The 23,817-nt window shown below is 28.1% G+C and overlaps 1 protein-coding gene across 1 annotated transcript; it reads right to left on the bottom strand.

The window, feature by feature from the left end:
* Window positions 1-11,565: 11,565 nt before the first annotated feature.
* Window positions 11,566-23,796, bottom strand: LOC105840867 (protein spaetzle 4). The gene is made up of 6 exons (XM_012687947.3): window positions 22,124-23,796; window positions 19,179-19,372; window positions 16,084-16,239; window positions 14,572-15,444; window positions 13,645-13,767; window positions 11,566-12,573 (listed from the first exon to the last, which is right to left on the bottom strand). The coding sequence occupies exons 1-6, from the start codon at window positions 22,151-22,153 to the stop codon at window positions 12,321-12,323; spliced, it is 1,629 nt and encodes a 542-aa protein (XP_012543401.1). The 5' UTR covers window positions 22,154-23,796; the 3' UTR covers window positions 11,566-12,320.
* Window positions 23,797-23,817: the final 21 nt, after the last annotated feature.

Here is a 23,817-nt window from a genome sequence, read left to right as displayed (position 1 = left end):
ATACTCGGTTTTTACTTGAATTGTATATACTAGTATCGAATATCTTCCAGATATAGTCAATGAAATTTGAAACTAGCCAATTGGCGAATTAATCATTAATAGTTGATACATGACCGACCTTCTTCATCATCATTAAGGTCGGAGTTTTTGCGGATTTATATTATTTTTATTTTTAAGTGAGTTATTCTTACCCGAGTTTATATATAAGCGTTTCATACGATGCGATCATACGCAATTACATGAGTTACATTCACATACGTGTACTTTTAAAACTATTTAAGCAGAACAAGAACTTATCATGACTTTTTAATTAAATATAATGTTAAAATAATTCCAAAATTATTAAATAAAAGTCACTTTTTTATTATATAGTTACAATTCATTTTTACTGATTCATTTACGATTATCATGACTTTGTTGTTCTGCTTGGATTCATCATAAGAAATTGCAAAAACAGATATATTGTATCTTTATACATTCTAATAATATTATTTGTAAATACGACTTTTCTACAATATTGAAAGATATATATTTGATTTAAAAGATTTATCTTTTAAATCGATGTAAAAAATTAATTTTATGGTTGTTTAATACGTTAATGAGAATTATATTTTGTACCTGAACCTTGATTTCTTCGTAATTTTGGTTTGCACGCGTTGAAAAGAATGATTTAAAAGCAATCTTTTTACGCAAGGAATACACGGACTAAAATGGTATATTAGCATCCTGTGTGAAATATATGCGCAATGTTAAGTGTGCTAAATAATTTGCTACTGGAATTTCTTGAAATTTTTATTATTAATATAATACTCTGTTATTAAATTAATTAATTTTTTTAGTATATCTTACGGCATATTACTTATTATCTTAATAATGTTTGGATGACATTTTAATTTCATTTCTTTTTTATGGCATGTATTTTATTTCTCAGCTGCATTTTTTTCTTTTGTAATACATTTCGTAATATATTTTATAAACATTTTTAGATAGTTAATTTTATTTAAATTTTACATAAGAAATATATTAACAAATTATGAGTTTAAATTAAAATAAAAGATTAAAAATTAGTATAGTAATTGTGCACGATAAGGGTGAGATCGCTCTTATTGTGCATAATTATCATTAGTATTATTTATTTCAAATTATTAAATTATTTTTATTTGTTATTAAAATAAAAACATTTTTGGTTTTTGAATACTTTAAATTTTTTAGGCGAATTGAAACTAATCTTAATTCATTAACTATATATGTATATAGTTATTGAATAAGATTAGTTTTAATTCGCCTAAAAAGACATTTAAAGTATTTAAAAACCAAAAATGTTTTTATTTTAATAACAAATAAAAATAATTAACTATATATATAGTTAATGAATTAAGATTAGTTTCAATTCGCCTAAAAAATTTAAAGTATTTAAAAACCAAAAATGTTTTTATTTTAATAACAAATAAAAATAATTTAATAATTTGAAATAAATAATACTAATAATAATTATGCACAATAAGAGCGATCTTACCCTTATCGTGCACAATTACCATACTAATTTTTAATAATCTTTTATTTTAATTTAAACTCATAATTTGTTAATATATTTCTTATGTAAAATTTAAATAAAATTAACTATCTAAAAATATTTATAAAATAAATATATTACATATATGCTATGTACTATATATACATACATATATATGTATATATACACGAAAGTAACGTGTACGTTGTACTGTTGTTTTATTAAAATATTATTTTTTAATATTATTGTAAATTAAAACAAGATTATTTTTAATTAAATTGCTGTTAACTGTTAATACATCATTTTTTCCGTGGACATAATATGTAAACTCGTAAATATCGCCAATATGATATGAAAAAGAAGAAGCATTTTTTCTCTTTGTTTGAAATATCAAAACATTACAAGAAATAACAGCTTTTCAATTACGAATCATTTTACGATGCAATTAAATACAGTTTGGTACTTGTGATAATACAAATAATAATAATCATCTATGCGAACAAATCGACGATTTTAGTATTTGTCGCGTATCATGTAGAAAAGAGTGAGAACAAAGAAAATGCAGACAAACGAGCTTGCTGATTTCACGCGAAATTTTGTTTTCAACGAGACAATATCTAGATATAAGTTAGAAGCGAGACCAAAAACTTAAAAAAGGATTAATTAATACTAATTTTTAAGATAAATTGTGATTAAACTTATTCGTACTTCGATAAAATAATGTGGCACGTTTAATATGAAGAAAGCGATAGATATGTACTTTTTAATCTTTTCATGCATATAGGGAACCACCGTTTCCACCTTTTCTTTCTCACATATTTGTAAATTTCTTTCTATTTTACGTATTTGGGTAGGATTTTTTACGTTTTTTTGGTGTTTGTAGGATAGAACATAACGAAATAGTATAAAACTATATTTCATTTATTGCAAAAATATTGTAAATAAACAAATTGAGAAAATGTACATTTTTCAAAAAAAATTTTATTCTCTAATAGCTATTTAAATATTTTTATTTGAAATTTGCTATACAGGGGTTTCTGGGATTGGTGATTACGAATCCGATGTCCAAAGTTCAAAATGGCTGATTAAAGAAAAAAATGCTTATTAGAACTTTTATTTCAATTGTCTTGGACGACAAATTTTATCATTTGACCTGAAATTTGCAATCGGCGATCTCGCAAATCCCTGAGTACGAATTTTCAGTTTCGTATATTGAAATTTATGATCCGCCATTTTGAGTCTACTTGGATGCTGAATTTCGAAATTCTGACCTCAAATTTATTATCAGCGACCTCAAAAATCTCTATCAAGTTTCATGAAAAATCGCTCAGAAGAAAAATGTATGCATGAAAGGGTTAAATATATTTGGAAAGAGTTTGCCTTGTGCAGTTAAGATAAATGTCTCAATAATTGGACAAATACACAATATTTCTTAAAAAAGCATTTTGAGTAGCCAAATGTTAATTATAATATAGTTATGTAATAATTTTTAAAAAATTTTTATAATATTTAACGTGATCTATCTTATTAAATATCTTTAAATATTTAAAAAATACAATTTAATTTTAACATTATCATGAAAAACACATTTGAGATTAATAATAAGTTTCTCTATAAACGTCTAGGACATGTTCGATTATCTGAAACATTTACCTTAAATGTTTTCTGAAATATTTTGCGCACAAGTGTGCTTATATTTAAATGTATAATATATAGGGACCAAAAAACATTGATTGGTGTCTTCGAAAAAAAAAAAAAAGAAAATGAATCATAGTTTATACAGAAGTTTTTAAAGAAAACGGATAACATTGAAAAAAATTTACGAGCAATTTGCTAGTGAATTTTTAGAAAAAGAAATACTTTATGAATACGAAAAAGATAAGTGACACATGTATGTATTGTAAGCAAAATTACTTGTCCTGCGAGGACTTGAATGATTGAACATTGCTCTCCTTCCAAACTGTTTTAAACAATGTTTGTTGCGTTTGTGGCAGAAACAAAATTTTAGTAAGTAAACTTGATTGTTAAAAAAAACAGCGAAGAAGGAAGAGGGGAGAACGAGAAGAGAAACACAAAAGAAAAAAGAAATTTAAGTTATTGCGATTACTTTCTTAATCACAATACTGTGATACACATAGTTTATGACTTCGACATATCAATCCTTTTACACATTATATATAATACAATATGAAATACATATTTTGGGCAATACTTATACATATGTACGTTATATACACGTATATAACAACACACTTTCAATATTTTTTATTGTGAGCACGTAATTGTTCTGATGCAACTTAATGTATGCAATGATGTAAAAGATATATTATATCGACTTTAGGGATACGTCAAATCTAGCTCGACCGCAAATATGCCATTAAATTGTAATAACTTGAGACAAATCAAGTTAAACAAATGTCTTGCTTAATGAAATCTTGAGCTTTGATATACAGAGAGAATTTTTTCTTAAAACTTACTCTTACAATTATGATAATCGTGGAATAATATGAACACTGAACTTTATTAATTGAGTAATTGATATAGTTCACTATAATTTTAGTAAAAATTATTATAATTTTAATAAAATCAAGTTAAATTGTACTAAATTATCTAATTATAATACAATAAAATTTTGTAAATTTACTAAAATTAGTAATTTTTAATTATTTTAATAATTTTTACTAAATTCTTCGATGTTCATGTTATCCTACTATTATTTTCTTGATTTTAAGGGCAAATTCTAATTAAATTCTCTCTATGCAGACAATCATTCAATAATTTATAATAAACTTGCACAAGAATTGTTCCACGTGTCCTATATATACTTTATAAAATTGAATTTATTTCGTTAATTAAGAGTGATCGCGCGAATAATCGGCGTGCGGATCACGACTGATCCCTATTAATATTCTCCGTTGTTTTCTATGACGAACAACTGTATGTGCCACCCATCTCGATTGCATTAATTGTCCGATACGATGAATAATAATTAGCTCTGTTATCTGCAGTTTTTAGAACCGTTTCAATTGTCTTCTCGCCGTATTATCTATCTGTCCTGTCAATTTATATTGACTTTGTATCTATATATAAAACCGTAAATCGAGCAAAACGATGCATGTAACTCTGTTTATTTTTTCTTTGTCTTTTTGTACATAAATACGTAGACATAAAAAATATTCAAATATTTTAATTTATCTCTTAGATATCGTAATCAAAGTATAATATTAATTATTTTTTACCTTGAAAAATAATTTAAAACTACAGTTTTTACATAGTATGTTATTACAATTAATACTTTTCTAAATATGCTTTCACTCAATGAATGCTTTAATTAAGTTATGTTGATTAATTGTGTTTATTGAATTTCTACTACAATATACGTTACAAATAATGCGTTATTTTCCATCCCTGTACAAATGCATATATTTTTTTTAGGAAAATTACTTTAGAATCACTAAATAAACTATCTAGTTCTTGTCTATTTTTTAAGCAATATTGCTACAACTAATAAAAAGGCAGTAATATTAGACAATGCCTAGACTATAGGTATTTCATATAAAATTGCATATGTTTATATTACGGAATTAATATATAATATTAATATGATTTTTATATTGAAATAATTTAAAATTATAAATTTTACATTTATGTAATATTACAATTAATATTTTTTCTACACGTGCATTCTGCATTTATTCAAATGCTCTTATTAGATGTGATAATAATTGAAATTCTGAATAGACATTAAAAACGTTTTCACAAACGAAACGAAGTTTAATAGTATTATTTCTTGATCAACGCGAAAGTATTTTGGATTGTGTCGTTTTGCCGGTTAACGGGTTCTTAAGCTAAGCAAAAAATACTTGTCCACAGTTTAAAGTGTGATATTAATCAATGCATAATCCGAAAGTTGACATACATGTATTAAGCACGTTCGTAATTCTCGTATGAAACTATATTCTCAGTTTATATGAGGAGTCTCGCGATTACACTACAAACTCGATTATTAATCGGATATGCAGGGTGTGTTTTATTTCTCACGTCGATACAATTCTTAAATGTAGAAATAAATCGCAATAACCGAGATAATACGAGTATCTCGCGTTAAGTTAAGAAAAGAATATACCGTGATTATACAGATATATCATTACTTTTGCAGGCGAAAGTAATAACAGATAAAACGAAAATGCCTTTCTTATTGTATGCGAGGAAGAAACGTGGACATGGTTTCACAAAAATTTAATACTAGCAATACTTAACATCTTGGCAATGCTATTTATTTTTCTTACGTTAATTTCTTACCCTATTTTTTTCTTACACTTGCATGATTAAGCATTTTTTAATACTTTTTTATGGCTATCTTATAGATTGCAATTTCAATCAACCTTGTTGAGTCAAACTCGCTGCGATAATGTCGCAGATATTACGCCAACAGATCAAATAAGGTTAATAAACGTAGCTATTGTTCGTAGGAAGAAGGCTGCCAAACGATTCGACCTCGCGTGCTATAAAAACAAAGTGATGTCCTGGAGAAATAAACCAAGAAAGGATGTGATAAATCATCTTAACAGCATTGTTCTCTCTATTAGACTTGAATTAGCATTTGGTTGAAAAAATTCACCCGCAATAGTATTTCATGATTAAATTAATCATTACAATATTAATTATTTATTTTGAGTATTCACAATACTGTTGTTAGTGCTTAAAATAATCTGACCAATTTAATATTGCTAGTGTTAAATTTCTGTGGGACAATTTAAAGTAGAAATTGTTTTAAAAAATTTGGTTGCATTGTCCTTTTATAAACAAGAAAGTCAAATCTGCATGCGTTAATCCCTTAACTGTTATCGCGAGTAAGAAATTATGAAAGGAGCGGAGTGTATAGTCGATTAATTAATTCCAGAGTGTACTTTTTGCAGAAATATTCCGCTATAATTAATCTGGCATAAGATAGGAAAAGCGGTTTCTTCGTATATATAAAACAAAATACGCGCGTTAGCAACGGTGACTGGTAATTTGAGACACATCGATAGCAATAAAAGTAAAAATGCTGCCATGAAGGATCTCGAGATAACAAGATGTCACATTTTACCAACTAATATTATTGTTAAATATAGACGGAAATCTCTGTGTAAAATTAAATTTTGAAAAACTGCTCATATATCTCGTCAAGTTATGACGGGCTTATCGTTCCTGCTAACGTTTACAAAATTGTTATTAGCTGATTAATACTGCTATTTTTCAGGCATATAATATAGTTAACAGCACAGTTTACTCACAATTTCAAAATTTTATATAAACTTTATATGAACGATCGATTTATTCAAGTTACACAATTATAATTATAAAAAAATTTTTACTTTTTCAGACAATGAGTGTTAAAATTAAAAAAAGTCAGACATTTCTAAAAATTTTATAAAAATTTATATTGTTTATCTTAAAAAACAAATTTTGGTAACAATAAATAATAATAAATAAAATATTGATTCTGAAAAGAACTCAGAATATTTAACAAAATTTATACATACATATATATTTTTAGTTATTTTTATTATATTTTGATTGTATTATATTGTATTTTTTTATAAAAACGTGTAAGTGTGCAATACGTGTGCAAGTTCTATATTTATATAAATACTATTTGGTAAATGTTTAGGAAGTTTTTCGCAGCTCTTTTAATGCAATTTATTTCAAAGTTGCATTAAAAAATTGTGTTATCTTGTAATTTTAAATTTAAAAAATACCTGAAAATTTGGAATTCTCAAGAAATTTTTTAAATAAAATTTCAATAAATATATTCTGAAATATTTAATTAATGTGTAATTTATGTCTCATAAAGCTTAAAATATTACATTTAATATTTGCATTATTAACTTTATTTTTTAATATATGCAGTGATTAAAATTTTTTTAAAAATAATTTAGAATAATTATCTTAATCATAATATAAGATCATATTTTGATAAATATGCACAAAAACGCGCATACGCAGCAAATGTATAACTTTTATTATAATATAAATGATGAAATGTATAACTTATAATAACTGACAAAATTTTTTGTAAAAAAAGTTTAAGCTATTTATAATTTTGAAATAATTGTTATTGCTTTAAGAAATTCTTCTGTTAGACTAATTTAGACGTTAAAGCTGAGGATAATTCTTCATATTTGTTCAAATTGGCTTAGTTAATATAAAAAAGATGATATTTCTTTATCTAAGATAAAGATGAAAATAATACACATTTCTTCTAATCTAAATAAAGATAAGATAAAGCTATTTTTTTATCCAAATAATTTTATACAGATAACATTAAACATAATCAGTGCTGTATAAATTTTTTAAACATTTGCCAATTTTGCCAGTTTGGTAAATTTTATTTATTTTCTTATTTTGAAACTAATTATTGTATCTTTCTAAACTAACGCTACATTAATTATACGTTATCAAACGACACATTTTTGAAAGCCTTATTGCATGCGACTTTAAGAAAAAATTCAGGCAAAAATATTCCTATTTATATTGAAAAAAGTTGTTAATGAATAAATAATTTACTGAATAAATTTTGCAATTTTATTAAATTTCTTTAGTTCAAGTATTTATATTAAGGTTACCAATTTTTTTTTAATCAGAGACAAATTTCAACATTTTTGCGAAATATGCTGGCATACGAATTATGTAATTCATATATTTAAAAAATTGTTTAAAAAATTATTTTATATTTAAAAAATTATTTTATATGTATTTTTATTTTGCTACTTATTAAATTACCATCAATGCAATTAAATATTTCTGTTAATTTTATTAATGGATAGGTGCCGGCTAACTGGCAGTTTGGCAAATAATTTAGAATTCATCAAGTGCAATGATACACATTACGATGTACATACACTAGTATAGTGCGAACACGATTGGTGATTACGATTGGTGCCAAGAAATAAAGATATTTTTTTATACGAATTGGTATACATATATCGCCGAAAAATGATGCTGTTGACGAAACAAAAAATAGTAGGATAGATAATTCAGACAAGCGAACCATTTTTCTAGTGTAATAGCAAACGGGCTCTCGTGTCCCGAACACAATTTTTACGTTTCGAAAATGAGACATCTTTCTATTATTAGAGTTGTAGAATCGCGTCTTCCTCCTTAGTCGATATTCAGAAGAAAAAAAAGCAAATTTGCCCTTCTCATTTGTCAAAATCAGAGTTTATTGGAATCATTTCATAAGCAATTTTTACATAAATCTGATTTATAATACATATTTTATTGTAAATTCTGTTGTCAATTATATCCTATTTCATCATTTACGTTTTACGTTCTCATTTTCTTGAAACAGCAACGGAGCATTCCCAGGATATACAATATAACTGTTATATGATATATGTATACGTAAATTTAATTATTTTACTACATGGCAGTTATATTTATAGTTTACTGGGTTCCAGCAATGTCGTGGCAGCTTTGCAACATTCCTGCAATATTGCCGAAATGTTGTTTTCTATGCTGAGTGAAAAGTTTTTTATGTGTCGATTTATATATAAAAACAGAACTCACTTTCCTTTATTATGTACGACATTGCGTATAATAATAATAATAGTAATAATGATAATAATAATTAATACCATTATAATAAATTCCAATGAGCGGGGCTCCGACTGAGCAAAATACGAGAAATACTTATTAAAGACGTTTTATTTTCTTTTTCTGCAATGGTTTTGATACCAAATGTTTTAGCTGGTATTAATTAATATATACTTACTTTTTTTCATATAACACTATTATTATTACATAAATGCATAATACGTAAAACACGTATATTTTAGGATATGCATAAATATACAGACAGTCGCATATCGACTGGATCCAAAAATACAAACACATATACACAATACATATCCTGTATATGTATACATATCCTGTATATTATATATAATATGTACATACATATTATAATGGAATATGAAAAATATAACGTTTGTAATATTGTATAATGAATGTACGACAAGATAATCGGTATTATTGTTGAGTTATATTCAATACTATACGATTGCTATACAAAGCGGAGAAAAAAGCAACAGAAGTATTAACGCTTTAAGGACCGTTACTGTTTGTGAATCATTCTCCTTGTAAGAGAAACGTACAATATTGTCAAAGATATGTAAAAGAAACAAGGAAAATAAAGTCAAGTATGTGAAAACAGGCGTACTATTTTGGTATTTTGATCAACCCGAATAAATTTTAGTAATTATTTTAGTAATTATTAAGAATGTGTGATTAAGGAGTATGAAAATAGAAGAATAATAGTAAACAAAAATATGTTTTATTCACGAGCCTTTACCTGCTTGTAATAGAATTATGTCGAGTATATATTTTCTGTTTGAATACATGATATTGTAATATTCGTAACACCTATTACAACAGTATATATTGCATATTATTATATGATAAATTGTATTTTCTGGTAAATGCAATACATATATATAATTAAAATATGTACAAGGTATTTGGCAACATATAAAAGAAAATTTAAGCAGCGATTCTTAAAAAAGAAATTTTGTTTATAAAATCAAAAATTTTGATTCTTCTTTTTTTTAGTTTTAATAAATAGTAATACTTGCAGAGAATATACTTGTAAAATTATAAAGCAAAATTTAAAGTATTTCTCTAATTACAACTTAAATAACGGTATGCGTTGTGCAAGTATATGTGTACACGATGGGACACGATTTGTGCTCCACTTTTCACTTACTAAAACGGTTTTATTTTGATTTTAAAAGGCCTTTTAAAAAGATTTTTAGACGGATACACTCACAAAACTTAAACGACAGCTTTAATTCTACAATCTAGCGTCTCGCTCGAAAATACTTAAATTTCGATTAAAAAATGATTAAAATCACTGCCTTTATTATTGTAGATGCTTTCAACGAAGAATATATTGTTATTTAAAAATAATACAGTTCCTGCAATAAATATTGGTTTACAATACAAAATATTTGTTGACAACTATACTAACGCGCAGCGAGTTATGAAACAGGAATAGCACCAACAAAGCAGCACATGAAAGATTCGTGCAGCTCATAGGGTTCAACAAATTCAAGAAAATTTTTGAGGAAACGAAAGACTATGGCTCTAGTAATTGGATACATAAAATTAGCTTTGAAGTGTTGTAAGTTAACAATAATTATTATTTTTTTGTATCTTAAATTTTAAATACGATTTTCTTAAAATAATTTTTTTTAATTGGCAAAAAAGATAAAGAGAAAATCATTCAATTAATTGACTTCTTCAATTAAAAAGTTTTTTAGTTTTATTATTATAAACCATCCTAAATAAACTAAATTTTTTAACTTAAACAATTTTTTGTATAAATAAATCTTTTGATAAAAAAAAATTTATATAAATTTTTATTATTAAGAAAGTGTATTTAAATCCAAAATATTTCAAAGAATTCAAATTTATACTATAAAAAAATAAACAAAGTTAAACACAAATCGTTAAATTGATATATATATATACATATATATAATTATGTATCTATTTTAAGTAGTATATATTTTTTAAAACAAAGATAATTATCCTAGTATTATTTTATTATACATTTCAATCATCAAAAATAATAAAAGAGTTTCCTACAAAAATCAAACAAGTTGAAAAAAATAAACCAAAAACAAATATTACAGGATGTAAATATAAGTAGACGATAAGTACAAAATTTTCACAAGAATCAAACACCCAGAATTTTTTATATATTTTATATTTTTTAAAGAGGTTCTCAAAATATTAATTAATATACAATTTTATTTTTATGTCCTTTTATTTACTGTATACTATATCTGAAGAAAAAATATATTTATATAAAAAAATATAAAGATATTTTTGTTAAAAGTAATTTATAAATAAAAAGTAAAATTTTATAAATAAATAAAAAAATTATTATTTTTATATTATACTCATTTTAATATTTCATTTTTCATCTTTTTATCTTTATTAACGTTATCAAAAAATGGTAAATGTAAAAAATAAATGTAAAATATAATAAGTAATATAAAATTGTGGTAAAAATCAAACAAATCTAGATTGTTTCTTTTTTCTGATGTGTTCTCGAAATATTAATTAATTAAAATCTACAAGTCGTTCTTTACTTATTATGTGCTCAAAGAAAAATGATCATATTTACATAATGAAAGATTTGAACACGAGAAGTTTCCATTTCCTGAAAATTTTTAGGTTTTTTATATTTTTGTAGGAATTTCTTTAATTATGTTGGACCGACAAAACTGTACAAATTATTTCGATAGACTATGACAAAATTTTTTGAAAGAAAATTTTTCATTTATGTGAACAGTACAAAAACTATTAATTTAACTTCTTAATAAATTATTAATGTAAATTAATAATTTAATCATACTTTTTTCGGAAACAACATCGGAGGGACTCTTGTTTACAAATATCGTCGTTATTTAATTAACTTACCAAAAATTTTAAATAATTTAATAATTATATGTATATAAATATGTTTCATAAATATTTGTAAATACGCACATATCTATTCTACTATAAATATATGTAACTTTTTATATAATTTCAATATATGAAATAAATAGAAAATGTTTGACAAACATACATAAAAGATATCATACATGTCAACAGTAAATCTAGAATCTCTGAAGTAAAGAGAGTTTAAATTTTAAAAAAATATTGATTTGTACTGCACTCGTTAAAATTTCATGTAGAATCTCATCTAGCGTGTCGTCTTCAATTTACACATTGCAGTATTTGGCAGTTGACCAGCCAAAAGACAATTAAATCACGGATAACGGTTTCGCGTTGGCGATTGAACCTTGATTCGTCGTTTGTGCGAGGTACGTGGTGAACGCGACGTCACTCGAAATTCCAGTGGCAGATCGTAACAGCGGCAGATGCAGCAGCTAGGAAACCTAAACCAGTCACTGAAAATACCTCGGCATTCGTTGTTGGGATCGTAAGCCAATAATCGATGCAGCCGATACTGCTGCTCGCATCTACATCCATTCCGACAATACATTTGCTTGTTCTCATGTCTGTAATAACGAAAATTCAAGAAAATTCGAAAAAACAATTAATTAAATGTTTTGATAAAAAGAAAATTTGCTGTTTAAATTTATTCATAAAATTAAGATAATCCTCGGACGATATAAACTTTAAACAATTTTGCTATGTTTTTACCCAACTTTTAAAATGTTGCTCGATTGGATTTTGTATATCGTGTGGCCTTAAAAAGGACCGAATTTAGATGTATTGTATAGACATAACGACAATTTTTTGTCGTTTTCATGACATGAGAAAAAAATTAATAAAGATTAATATTTTTTTAGACTAAAAATTTATTGTTAAAGTTGAGTATTTGCCCTTTAATTTTTTTTTGTTACTGTACGATGATTGGTTGCCGAGATATGAGCCTTCGAATTTGAAAATAACATTTTTTCAAAAAATGTCAATAATTTAGTAAAAAAAAATCGTAGAGGATCGTATAATAAAAAACGAAATTAAAGCTTAAGAATTGAACTTTTGATACTTGCAATTGATTTCATTTGCGAAAAAAATGTATCTTTGCTCATGCAGTTAAACAAATACGAAGAAAAAATGTTTTAATTTCCCAATTTTTTTCTTTACTCAAAAATTGTCGCTTTTTCGTGATGCTGACTGGTTTTCTTGCTTGATTCACTTGGTGTTGCAAGAGTTGTAATTTGACAGTTTAGTTAATACAGGGCGCGTGCAAAGCGCTAGTCCCTTTTCTAAAATGCATGTTATAGCGATAGTTGCAATCTCGAAGTGATTGTTGTTTCTTTTTCCGCGATGTTGATTGGTTTTCTCGCTACGCTTACTTCATGTTGTGAGTAGCTGTCATTATGATTGAATTTTGACAGCTGTCAAACTTGTATAAATGGTTATCTATACAATTATCGTTGTAATTTACTTTTAGAAAGTAAAAAAGAAAAAGTTAAATAGCACACGTAAAGCGCGCGTTTATGATGTCTAAGTTTCTCTCTAAGAGATGTAAATTTAATTATGAATATTAATTTATTTCCTTCTTTCGTAATTTTTTAATCGCGGGCTCGCATTATTACTTTTTAAGAAATGACAACACTTACGTGCACTTCTCCCAATGGACATATTGTTCGAAGGGGTATAGATTGAGAAGCGCCAAGATCTCACCGCGAGTATTATTGGCCCAAAACGGGGCTACCACTTCTTCCTTGACGGGACAGGCGTTCCTGCACAAAATGATTCGATAAATCTCAAATTTCTTATGTTTATATATTGTATATAAGGTCATTGCACTATGTACTAAGCAATCGCCAAGTAAATATATTAATTATTTTAAAAAATATTAAAATAATAAGATTTCAAAATAATATAAATTACAAAGTAATTTATATTTTTATTAATTTATATTTAAATCAAATTCCATTTCCATATAAATTTGATTAAAATGTCATTTCTTGCTTAAAAGAGTAATTATATTAAATTGGTTTTATTTTTTCATTGATTAATGCAGTAATCTTATTGTATTTTACAAGCATTTGTCATTATACAAAAATAAGTGCTTTACGAAAAAATGTTTTAAATAAAAGTTGTGAGAAAAGATAAGATAAGTATAGTATGTTTTCATCTGAAAAAATGATTTCAAAATTATTTCAAGAACAATTTATCTTTTCTAAATAATAACCATTACTTTTTTTAGCAAAGTTTTTATCAAAGTTTACGATGTTTTAAAAATACCAATTCATAATTGATTTAAAATGTTATTAATTATTTATGAATCTTTCAATTTTCTCTCATATTATTGATTATAAAATTCTTCAAACAAGCAACTTCTCACACAGCATTAGATGTCCCTTGAATATACATTTTAAGTCCTAATGTCCTATTATCTTTTTTTCATATAAATCGAATATCATAGGTATTGTCCTTTGGATATTTAATGTACATTCAAGTCGAAATTGATTATCTTTTTATGTTAATTGACAAAATTTTCTTTCATCAAAAAATCTAGATAAGCCCATGATTATACTCACACTCCTTTCAACTTCAATACTGACTGTTCCTGTTGATCCTTCGCTGCAACATCTTGATAAAGTTGTCCCCCGATACTCGACTCAGCTACACCTGACGGCCGGTACTCAGGACGCGGTCTGAACTGTTGCTGTTCATGACTCGCTGCAGCTATTAGCTCTTCATGTACTGTTGTCTTCATGGAAGCGTCAAGCACTTCCTTTTCTTCCTCTTCTTGATCAGCCAGCAATTCCGTAGGGACATCCATCGTCGTTCCGGATAACTCCAGGGTCGTATCCTCTTTAAATGTCGTTTTTTCTAAATATAAGGCCATCACCTCTGGTTCCTCCAGATTGATCTTGTCATTTTGCTCAAGAATTTCATTAATGCTGAAATTTTGTTCTTTGACGATCTGAGTTGGCGATGTTATTGTCGTAGTCATCATTGTCGTCGTCATCATCGTTGTTGTCGTTGTCGTTTTATTTATCATAGAATCGCTATCTCCCATCTTGGTAATGGTGTTCGAAAGTTTTGGAGAAGTTGACGTTGCGGAAGTTTGAGTATTAACATCATCACCCGTAGTCGTGACAGTAGACGCGGGCGTCGTCGAGGACGATGTGCTGTGCGTAATGGGAATCGTGGTGCTAGTCAATGTCGAAGATAAAGTCGAAGAGGTGGTTGTCATACTCGACGGTGTGGTGATTGAACTGATAGTCCGCTCGGTAGGTCGAAAATGTGGTCTAGTGTACTCACTAAGTTTCGAAAATGTGTTCATTCGCTTAGCAATAGGATCGTTGAAGGAACGACTGGTGAATCCACGACCTTCGTACTCGCCATCATTAACTTTCGCTCGATCGTCATCGATGAAATCATAATCGTCGTCATATATAAATTGTCTGAAAATCATGCCATGCAATTTACTTGTATATTTGTCTCGATTTATAAGAGATTGAAATGCAAACGTATGATTGATGTTTTATTTATAGTACAAAACTATGAAGAAAAATATTAAGAACGTCAACGTGTAAGAGTGGAAATCAATCATTGTATATTTAATTTACTTATATCTTTATGATATATATATATATATATATATATATATATATATATTCTAGAAAAAAATCATTTTTGTATAGCATTCCGTCTATTATTTGATTAGTCAAAAATTTAATACAACACTAATTAATTAATTACTTATTTTAAGTACTTAAAACACAGCAACTATGAATATAATTGCTATATAATTAAATATAATATAATATAAAAAACTATGTATTATACCATAATTATAATATATCATGCCTTTCGAAATAGAACAAATTTTGAAACATTTTTTTCCTACAATTTAGAAATTATTTCAAACACTTGCCTGAAAACATTCTGTATATGAATGTACTAAGATTCAATCAAATATATTAAAAGCAAATTTATACAACAAAGGGTCAAGATAAGGTCACATCTAACAGATTAAAAATTAAAACAAAAAGTATATATTAAAATATTTTAAAAGATAAAAAGAACTGCAAGAAAGTTACCTCAAATCGTCGGTGAAATGATGATGATAGTTTTCGTACTTTAATTCGATATCGTTCTTGTCAAATTCCGCTCGAAGAACACTGATGTAATTCTCGTCACCGTACATGCGCCTCATCAATCCCTGATTCTCTTGCACAAATCGACGTACCGCGTGCCTGCGAATGAGCAGCAAAAACTAACTCTATGCTGATGAAATGGATAAGATGATGCAAGTTCTCATTTTTTAAGGAGGTATTCTTCTTTGAAACCTTGAAAAATCGAAAGGAAGTGTTTTTCAAGAATTTTTTCCAGAAAAATCACAAAAAACTAATTATTATAGTCAAATTTTGCATACTTTTTTACTGTTATTTTAATAATATTTTAATATTTTCTAAATAAAAAAAAGATTTTTTCTATATAACGTGTTATACACTGATCAGTAACAAATTATAAAAATATGCATAAAGATGAGATAATTGGTAATACATATAATAAGAGTATATACGTGTAATAATGATTCTAGTTTCAACAAATGAAGGACATATGATATACTTGCAAAAAATTCATATTCCTTGCTTGTAAACAAATTTTAGATTACAGTCCAATTTTAACTTTAATTGTTTCATTTTTTAAACATTTTCAAGATTACAGCAATATATGTTGTTCAATGTTCAGTGAACTAACTTAATAAAGCTGTACACTGCATTTCGAATCTTATCTCACGGTTATATGCAAGTGGGGACAAATAAGTATAAGATAACAGTAGAGAAAAGTGTGGTATTATGGCTTTTGTAGGCTACCCGCAGTAATATCTCTGTTATTAGGTGTAGAATTCTAATGATTACTTATGGAATCATTTACTTACACTGATAAAAAAAGTAATTGATTCAACAAAACGTTTAGTTGCGAGCTGCCAACAAAAAATATACTTAATACAATAATATTTGCTGTTAATGCAAGTGCAATAACGTTGACTGGACTATGTATTTATATTGTAATATCATATATTGTTGTATTGAATATATCTTTTGTTGGCAGCCCGCAACTAAAAAATTTTGTTGAATCAATTACTTTTTTTTCTCAGTGTAGAAGCCCACAGTTATGCAGTGGTATTAATACGCCACAATAACCGACATAAAGCATTGTTACTTTTCAAAAATTTTTTAAGATATATTTTAACTTTGAATTACAATATTAATACTATCGTTAAAAATGACAGAATATTCCTACTGATGTTTCAACATTTTGGGCATTTTTCGAAGTTTTCAATTATTGAAATAATTATTGAATACGTTGAGCCTATTGCTAATTTATAGTTTATATAGATTATACATTACATGTACTACATATAAATTTTAATACTGCAATCTGTAGAAAGATTGCATGTATGTACATATATTCGCTCATATGTGTACATATATTTGCATATATTCTGCAATTAAATACATATATATATAATTTTTATCTTTATACTTTGACTAAATGTATAATTTTATACATTGCATTTTTTAAATACTGCGTTTGTTTAATACTGCGTATTTTTAAACAAAATAAATTATTTAAATCTATTTTATGGGAGAAGCCACCCTATCATTCTTGTGTTTTTCTTCGACCCATTATGCAATATCATCACATTTTTATAAATAATATCTTAAGTATTAAATATTAATAATTATAATATTTTATAATTTAAAATCTAGAATCCATTGAACAATATACTGATAAATAGAAAGTTTTCAAAATATTAATTATTACCAAAGTTAATTATTATACAAATGTAAATGGCGGGAGGGGGGAGATCATAATATCATCTTTTCTCTATAATATATTTATGAACAGAACATACTATAATAATGACATATATATTTATCAACTTTCTTCTTATTTAAAAACATGATAATAAGTATCAAATGTTAGATTAACCTTTAGAGGACCGTCATTTTTCTCTTAAAATTTCGAATTTTTTTCGGTGAAATTTATACATAAACACAACTAATATGTCCCACACAATTTCCAAATTTATTACTGGCTCATATATGTGCCACCTTGACCGGTACGGTATAAACATTTTCCAAATTTAAATTCTGGTGTTTCTAGGAATTTTTAATGTCACTAATCACGAATTTGAAGTCAGATCATTAAAATCCTGATCAACATCAGAAACACCGAAGTTTAAATTTGGAAAATTTCCAGTATCTGCCATACTGTACCGGATCGGAGTAGTACATATGTGCCAGCAACAAGCCTAAAAACTACATAGATCATGTAAGTTATAAATTTTATGGAAAAAATTCGAAATTGTAATGGAAAAATGCCGGCTTTCTAACATAAAAGTATCTAGTTTAGTGGCTCATATATGGGACATTTGGTCCTCTAAACGTTAAGCACTTTAATTTTGACCTATGTACGTGTTGCTCTTATATCTATCACTTCATCAAATCATCAATTTTATCGACTGCGATAAAAAGTATCTTTATAATCTACAAAAATATTTTTACAAAAGTTACATGTTAATTGCTCCAGTACTTTTCTCTACAAAAAAATTCCTGAAAACAAATCTTTTCAGATCCAACAAAATGGAATATCTCTTAAAGGAATTTTCCTTAAAAAAATTAAAACAAAAAATTGTCTTGACTTATATATAATTTTTATGCACTGACTTAATCAATATTACAAATTGAGAATTGCCAAAATGGTAGCCTTTGGAAGATAATTTCAATCTTATTCAATTTTATTTTTATTTTTAAAATGCCGTTATTCCGTCAATTTTTGGTTTATAATATTGGTTATACAATCGATGTATTTTAGAAAAATTTTTGTTATTATGTTTCAGGTCAATCAATGACTCTTAATTACTTTCCCAAACAAAATATACGACCTTTTTTAAATTCAATAGATAGAATATCTCCTTAATGGATTAATTGCTTTCGAATTTTAGATCAATCTCGTACGAGAAACTTTCGATCCACTTTAATTTGTCTACTTGGACGATAGACAACACCAATCGCCACGGACAAAGTGAGCGCGCGCGTGAGCATATACGAATATCGGGCGGGAGAAAGTCTTGTGGAGAGATCGATCGCTGTGCAAGTGGAAGAGCAAATGGACGAAGTACCAAGGATAAGAGCTACCGGCGATCGTGCACCAGTTCTGTCGGCGAAAGTCACAGGGTAGATCCTCGTGGCGCGCGCGTCCCGCGCGCGAGTACGGCTTACTACAAGCTGAAGAGGCGTCATATCCGAACGTGCTCGGTCCACCACCACCACTGCCGCCGTCACCCTGGCATCTCGTCAGTTGCAATGTAATCACCTGCAACATGAATAATCAATTATTTTACAACATGGGTACCCTTCCCTCCGCCCCCCCCCCCTCTCCCTCTCTCTCTCTCTCTCTCTCTCTCTCTCTCTCTCTCTCTCTCTCTCTCTCTCTCTCTCTCTCTCTCTCTCTCTCTCTCTCTCTCTCTCTCTCTCTCTCTCTCTCTCTCTTCTCTCTCTCTCTCTCTCTCTCTTCTCTCTCTTCTCTCTCTCTCTTTCTCTCTCTCAACCAAACTTTTTAACTTTCTGGAGAAAAAATAACACAAGATCGTAAAAACACAATAACGAGGAAACATTAACCAGTAAACAACTAATTAAAAATAAGTTTTCAAATCAGAGCTGCATCTTAATGCTTAGTATTTCTTGTGAGACTTTAATTTGTTTTGAAGTGAATCCAGCACGGAACCATTTAGAACGTGGAGATCTCTCAGAACTGTACCGAATTTATTGAAAGCACCAACGCTAGGAAATTGAAAAAAAATTTACATTTTTTTCAATTGTGAGATAAATTTTTTCTTTAAAAAATTTTCAAATTAATTTTCTCTTTTCTAATATCCATTTTTCGTTTCTCTCTTTAAGTTTCAGCAAAAATCTGACATGTGTTTATTTCCAAACAATTCTAAAATTAATAAGAGTGCAGAAGGTAAATTTTATAATATATATTTTTCTTCTTTTTCTTCTTTTTTAGTCTATAGTCTCTTGTCAGAAACGTGGTGATCTCTCAGTGTATTTCTGTGGTGTGCATTCTTACAATTCCACAAATATACGAACTACAATGTTAACGCCAGTTCCAAATGGCTTAATTAGAAAAACGTTCATAACAAGATACTTTCGGTGAATTACGATTGCCTTCCGAGAGGTAGCGATCGAATGAAAATCAAATGTCATTTTTGATCGGATTTTAACCCGGATCTTCGACATAGAAAACAGAGGCACAATTCACTGCGCCATGATCAGCAGTATAATTCATTTGATAACCTAAGTTAAAAACAATTTTTTTAAGAAAATTAAAAATTTTCTCTTTTTAAGATGATATTTTATGAATTATTCAAATTTTAATCAGCCGCTGAAATGACAAAAAGAATTGTATAATTTTTGCTGCAAAACTATTACAGTGACAACTATTGCCATAAAAAAAATAAAAAATGAATTTTACACTTGACAACAGCGTATTTTATATAACATAGCATTATGTGTATAGTTGAAACTACTCCAACAAAACTTTAGCCAAAATTTTAGTTGAAATAAGAGTGACAAAAATATGTCGTTCCAATTACTTGTTTTAACAATACGTAAAACTGTATTTTTTAAATTTTATGTACCAGATTTACCGCTAAGGGCAGATTCTTGAAGTCATTTAGAGATGAAAAGTCTAATGTCAAATGTAGAGGCAATACTATTTTTCAAATAGGAAGTGTTTAAACATGTTCAATTAGTTGTTTAATATTCGCACATTCAAAACCATTATATAGTAAAGGTGCCCTTTGGTAACAATGTTTAAACATTAACATAATTTTATGTACACTTTTCAATTCCTCCTTCTTAATTTTTCTTACTTATGTAATTAACTTGCTGTAGAAAAAAACATTGTTGATTTAACAAAATTTTCCAATTATAAATTAAAATTTTGTCTGTTCTACAATTTATGCATTTAACTTAAATACATAAATTTTAATTCAAGCATTTATATAATTAATTGAAATATATAAATACTTGAATAGACAAAATTTAATTTAGTTGAAAAATTGAAAAAATTTTTTTCTCAGTGTATATACTAATAATATTAATAGCAGTATATTATTTTACGAAATATTAATTTTGGAATGCAATATTAATTAATAAGTTATTTCTTTAAAAATATCATATAATAATAAGATAATATTATTATAATATAATAATGTAACATTTTTATATTATTAATATTATATAATAATACATTATAAAAAATATTACATTATAATGTTATATAGTATTGATGCCTTGACATTTTGGCATTAGAATTTTCGTCTCTAAATGACTTCAGGCTGATCTTATTGTTATGTCATTAGCAAGATGTATAGTAGGTCTGGTACCTTGCATGCATGTATGTATGGGAGGAAGGGAGTCATTTTAAATTATTCTTATTATGAAAAAAATGTTTCAGACAAATGTTGTTTTGTATTCACTTCAAAACCTTTTGTTGATTAATGTCGAATATAATAAAAAAATATATAAGAAATATTAAACAAAACTTATGGTATTTTTTATAAATTTTCTAACTGTATATTTTGATTTTCCGTTTAAATTTAATATTTCTCAAAATATTTTTACCCCCTTTATGTTATTTTTGTAAAATCATATTTCTTCTAGTCTATTAGATTTTTATTAACAACGTATTTTAAGCAAGATTAAAGCAATTTGAAATACTTGTGATACCACTTGTAAGTCTAGAACTAAACACACATATAATACATTGGTATTTTTCACAACTGGCTCCATATTCCATATTTCGTAATTATTTTAATTTAAACAATATATAATTAAAAATAAAGATAGAAATAAAAAGAGAAGATAATTAAACAGTACAAAACGAAATTCTTAAATATTTGATAATTCTTAAAATAATTATTCACCGTAATTTTAAAAAAATATTTTTTTCAATTTATTCGTTTTTCACTCGAAGAAGCAGTATGACACTCTTTTTAATCGCGTTCGTAAAAGAAAAGAATATAAGAAAAAGATATTTACCGTTCAGTCAACCACTCACCTGAAGAACGAAGGGCACGATAGCTCTCATAACTCGCGAGGCTCTTGACTCGTTGGTCCAGCGGCTGGACCCGCGGGTAATCTGTGACAGCCGACAACTAACGTTTCAAGTAGCTCCCCGCGTGCTATCGCAATTACCCTGCTAGAACCCCGCGGAAAACAATAACAACAACAACAACAACAACAACAGCGGCGACAAGGACTGTCGGTCTCATTGACGGCTTCAACACGAGGAAGCGGCAGACAACGTGTGAAAATGACGTGGGGGAAGACTACATGACAGACGGCGGCGCGCACCTGCCTATCTACCGCGTGCAAGCAGGCCGCTTTCATTACTGCCCGTAATCAGCTACCGCGGCCCGGTCGGCCGTCCGCCCATGCGACGAAGCGACCTGTGGCGATGTTTCTCACGTGGAAGAAAAAGTGTAGCCCGCCGATGTACGGGAGAGAAGATGCTATTCGCGCGGCAGTGGCGGCCTATCGTGTCACCTCGCCCATGTCCTGATTCTCTTAATACTTTCCGCGAACAGAATGCTGATCGCGATCGTTCGGATGAAAAAACTCTAAATTTTGCAAAAGTGACCGAAAAAGGGATCTCGTTTAAATAGCAACCAAAGTTCACCGAATATAACACAAATGTAATGCTATATACAGATATTATGCATGTAAATTTTACATTATGTTACATTTATGTTATATTCAATGTTTGCTGGAGAGGAAGTTTAGCTTTTAAACGTTGCCGTAGTACATAGTATGATCTCTTTAAAGATATGTCAACCTCTATTTTAGTTTGATTTTGATGAAAATGAAGAAATACAAATGCAGAATTGCTTTTCCGAGTTTCATGGTTATTGAGTAGTGCTTTTTACTCAAGCCCAACTGGATATTCAGCCCTGGACGGAAAGGAGAGTCCATGAAAAAAACGCAAAACGAAGAGAGGACGAAGGAGGAAAGACTGAGAGAGCGCGACTTCGCAAGAGTAGGTCATACCAGCGAATACCGTTATAGTTGCCGCTGCTGATTTGTGTCACGGGGACCTTGCCAGTGACGTAGCCTGGGCGCCAGCTCAATTAATCGGAGAGAACCTCGAGATTGTATTCAAAACAATGCACAATAATTCAATTTTTTGACATCTGTGGAATATCTTTCAAAATTCCCAGTTGTAGGATATAAAAAACAAGCTTCTTAAACATTTTTTCCAACATTTCCTTGAGTGCTGAAAAGATCAGTTAGAGCAACTGCATTTTTACGCAAACGATGTCATTATCATTGTCATCGTGTGAATTGATCATAGACTAAAGCGATAAAATATTTGCTTCCTTGATAAAGAAGAAAAGCCTACGCCGCTGAACAAACTTCTACACAAAAAGACACACTAAAAGTTGATCATAAATAGCGATTTAAGGTTTGCGGCGAGCGCCGCTGCGCGCGCGAGTACCGGCGCGTTCTACTAACCCCGAAAGCACTGTCACTAGACAAGTGACTCTTTCACTGAATTTCCTTGCTTTTGAAGGTGCCGCATTACTCCTCACGGCTTTTCATGCATGTTTCGCTTTTGAACGGGTCTTAACTGCATACCGATACATTCCCACACAGCATGTAACATTCCCGAAATATTGTAATGTTCGGAAATGGTATAGAAATATTTCATTAACATTTTAATTGTAACTTTACATCCAAAATATTTCAAAAATG

The sequence above is a fragment of the Monomorium pharaonis genome, chromosome 7 (genome assembly GCF_013373865.1).
Source record: "Monomorium pharaonis isolate MP-MQ-018 chromosome 7, ASM1337386v2, whole genome shotgun sequence".
Lineage (NCBI taxonomy): Eukaryota > Metazoa > Arthropoda > Insecta > Hymenoptera > Formicidae > Monomorium > Monomorium pharaonis.
This window is presented reverse-complemented; position numbering and strand designations above follow the sequence as displayed.

Bases quoted from the DNA above. Each gene is read 5' to 3' on its own strand.
- LOC105840867 (XM_012687947.3), bottom strand. From the start codon at position 22,153: ATGAGAGCTATCGTGCCCTTCGTTCTTCAG. The intron at 16,240-19,178 runs GTACTTCGTCCA...GCTCATTCGCAG, and splicing joins GCCGGTAGCTCTTATCCTTG to GCACGCGGTACGTCGATTTG. The intron at 12,574-13,644 runs GTAAGTGTTGTC...TCGTTATTACAG, and splicing joins GTCCATTGGGAGAAGTGCAC to ACATGAGAACAAGCAAATGT.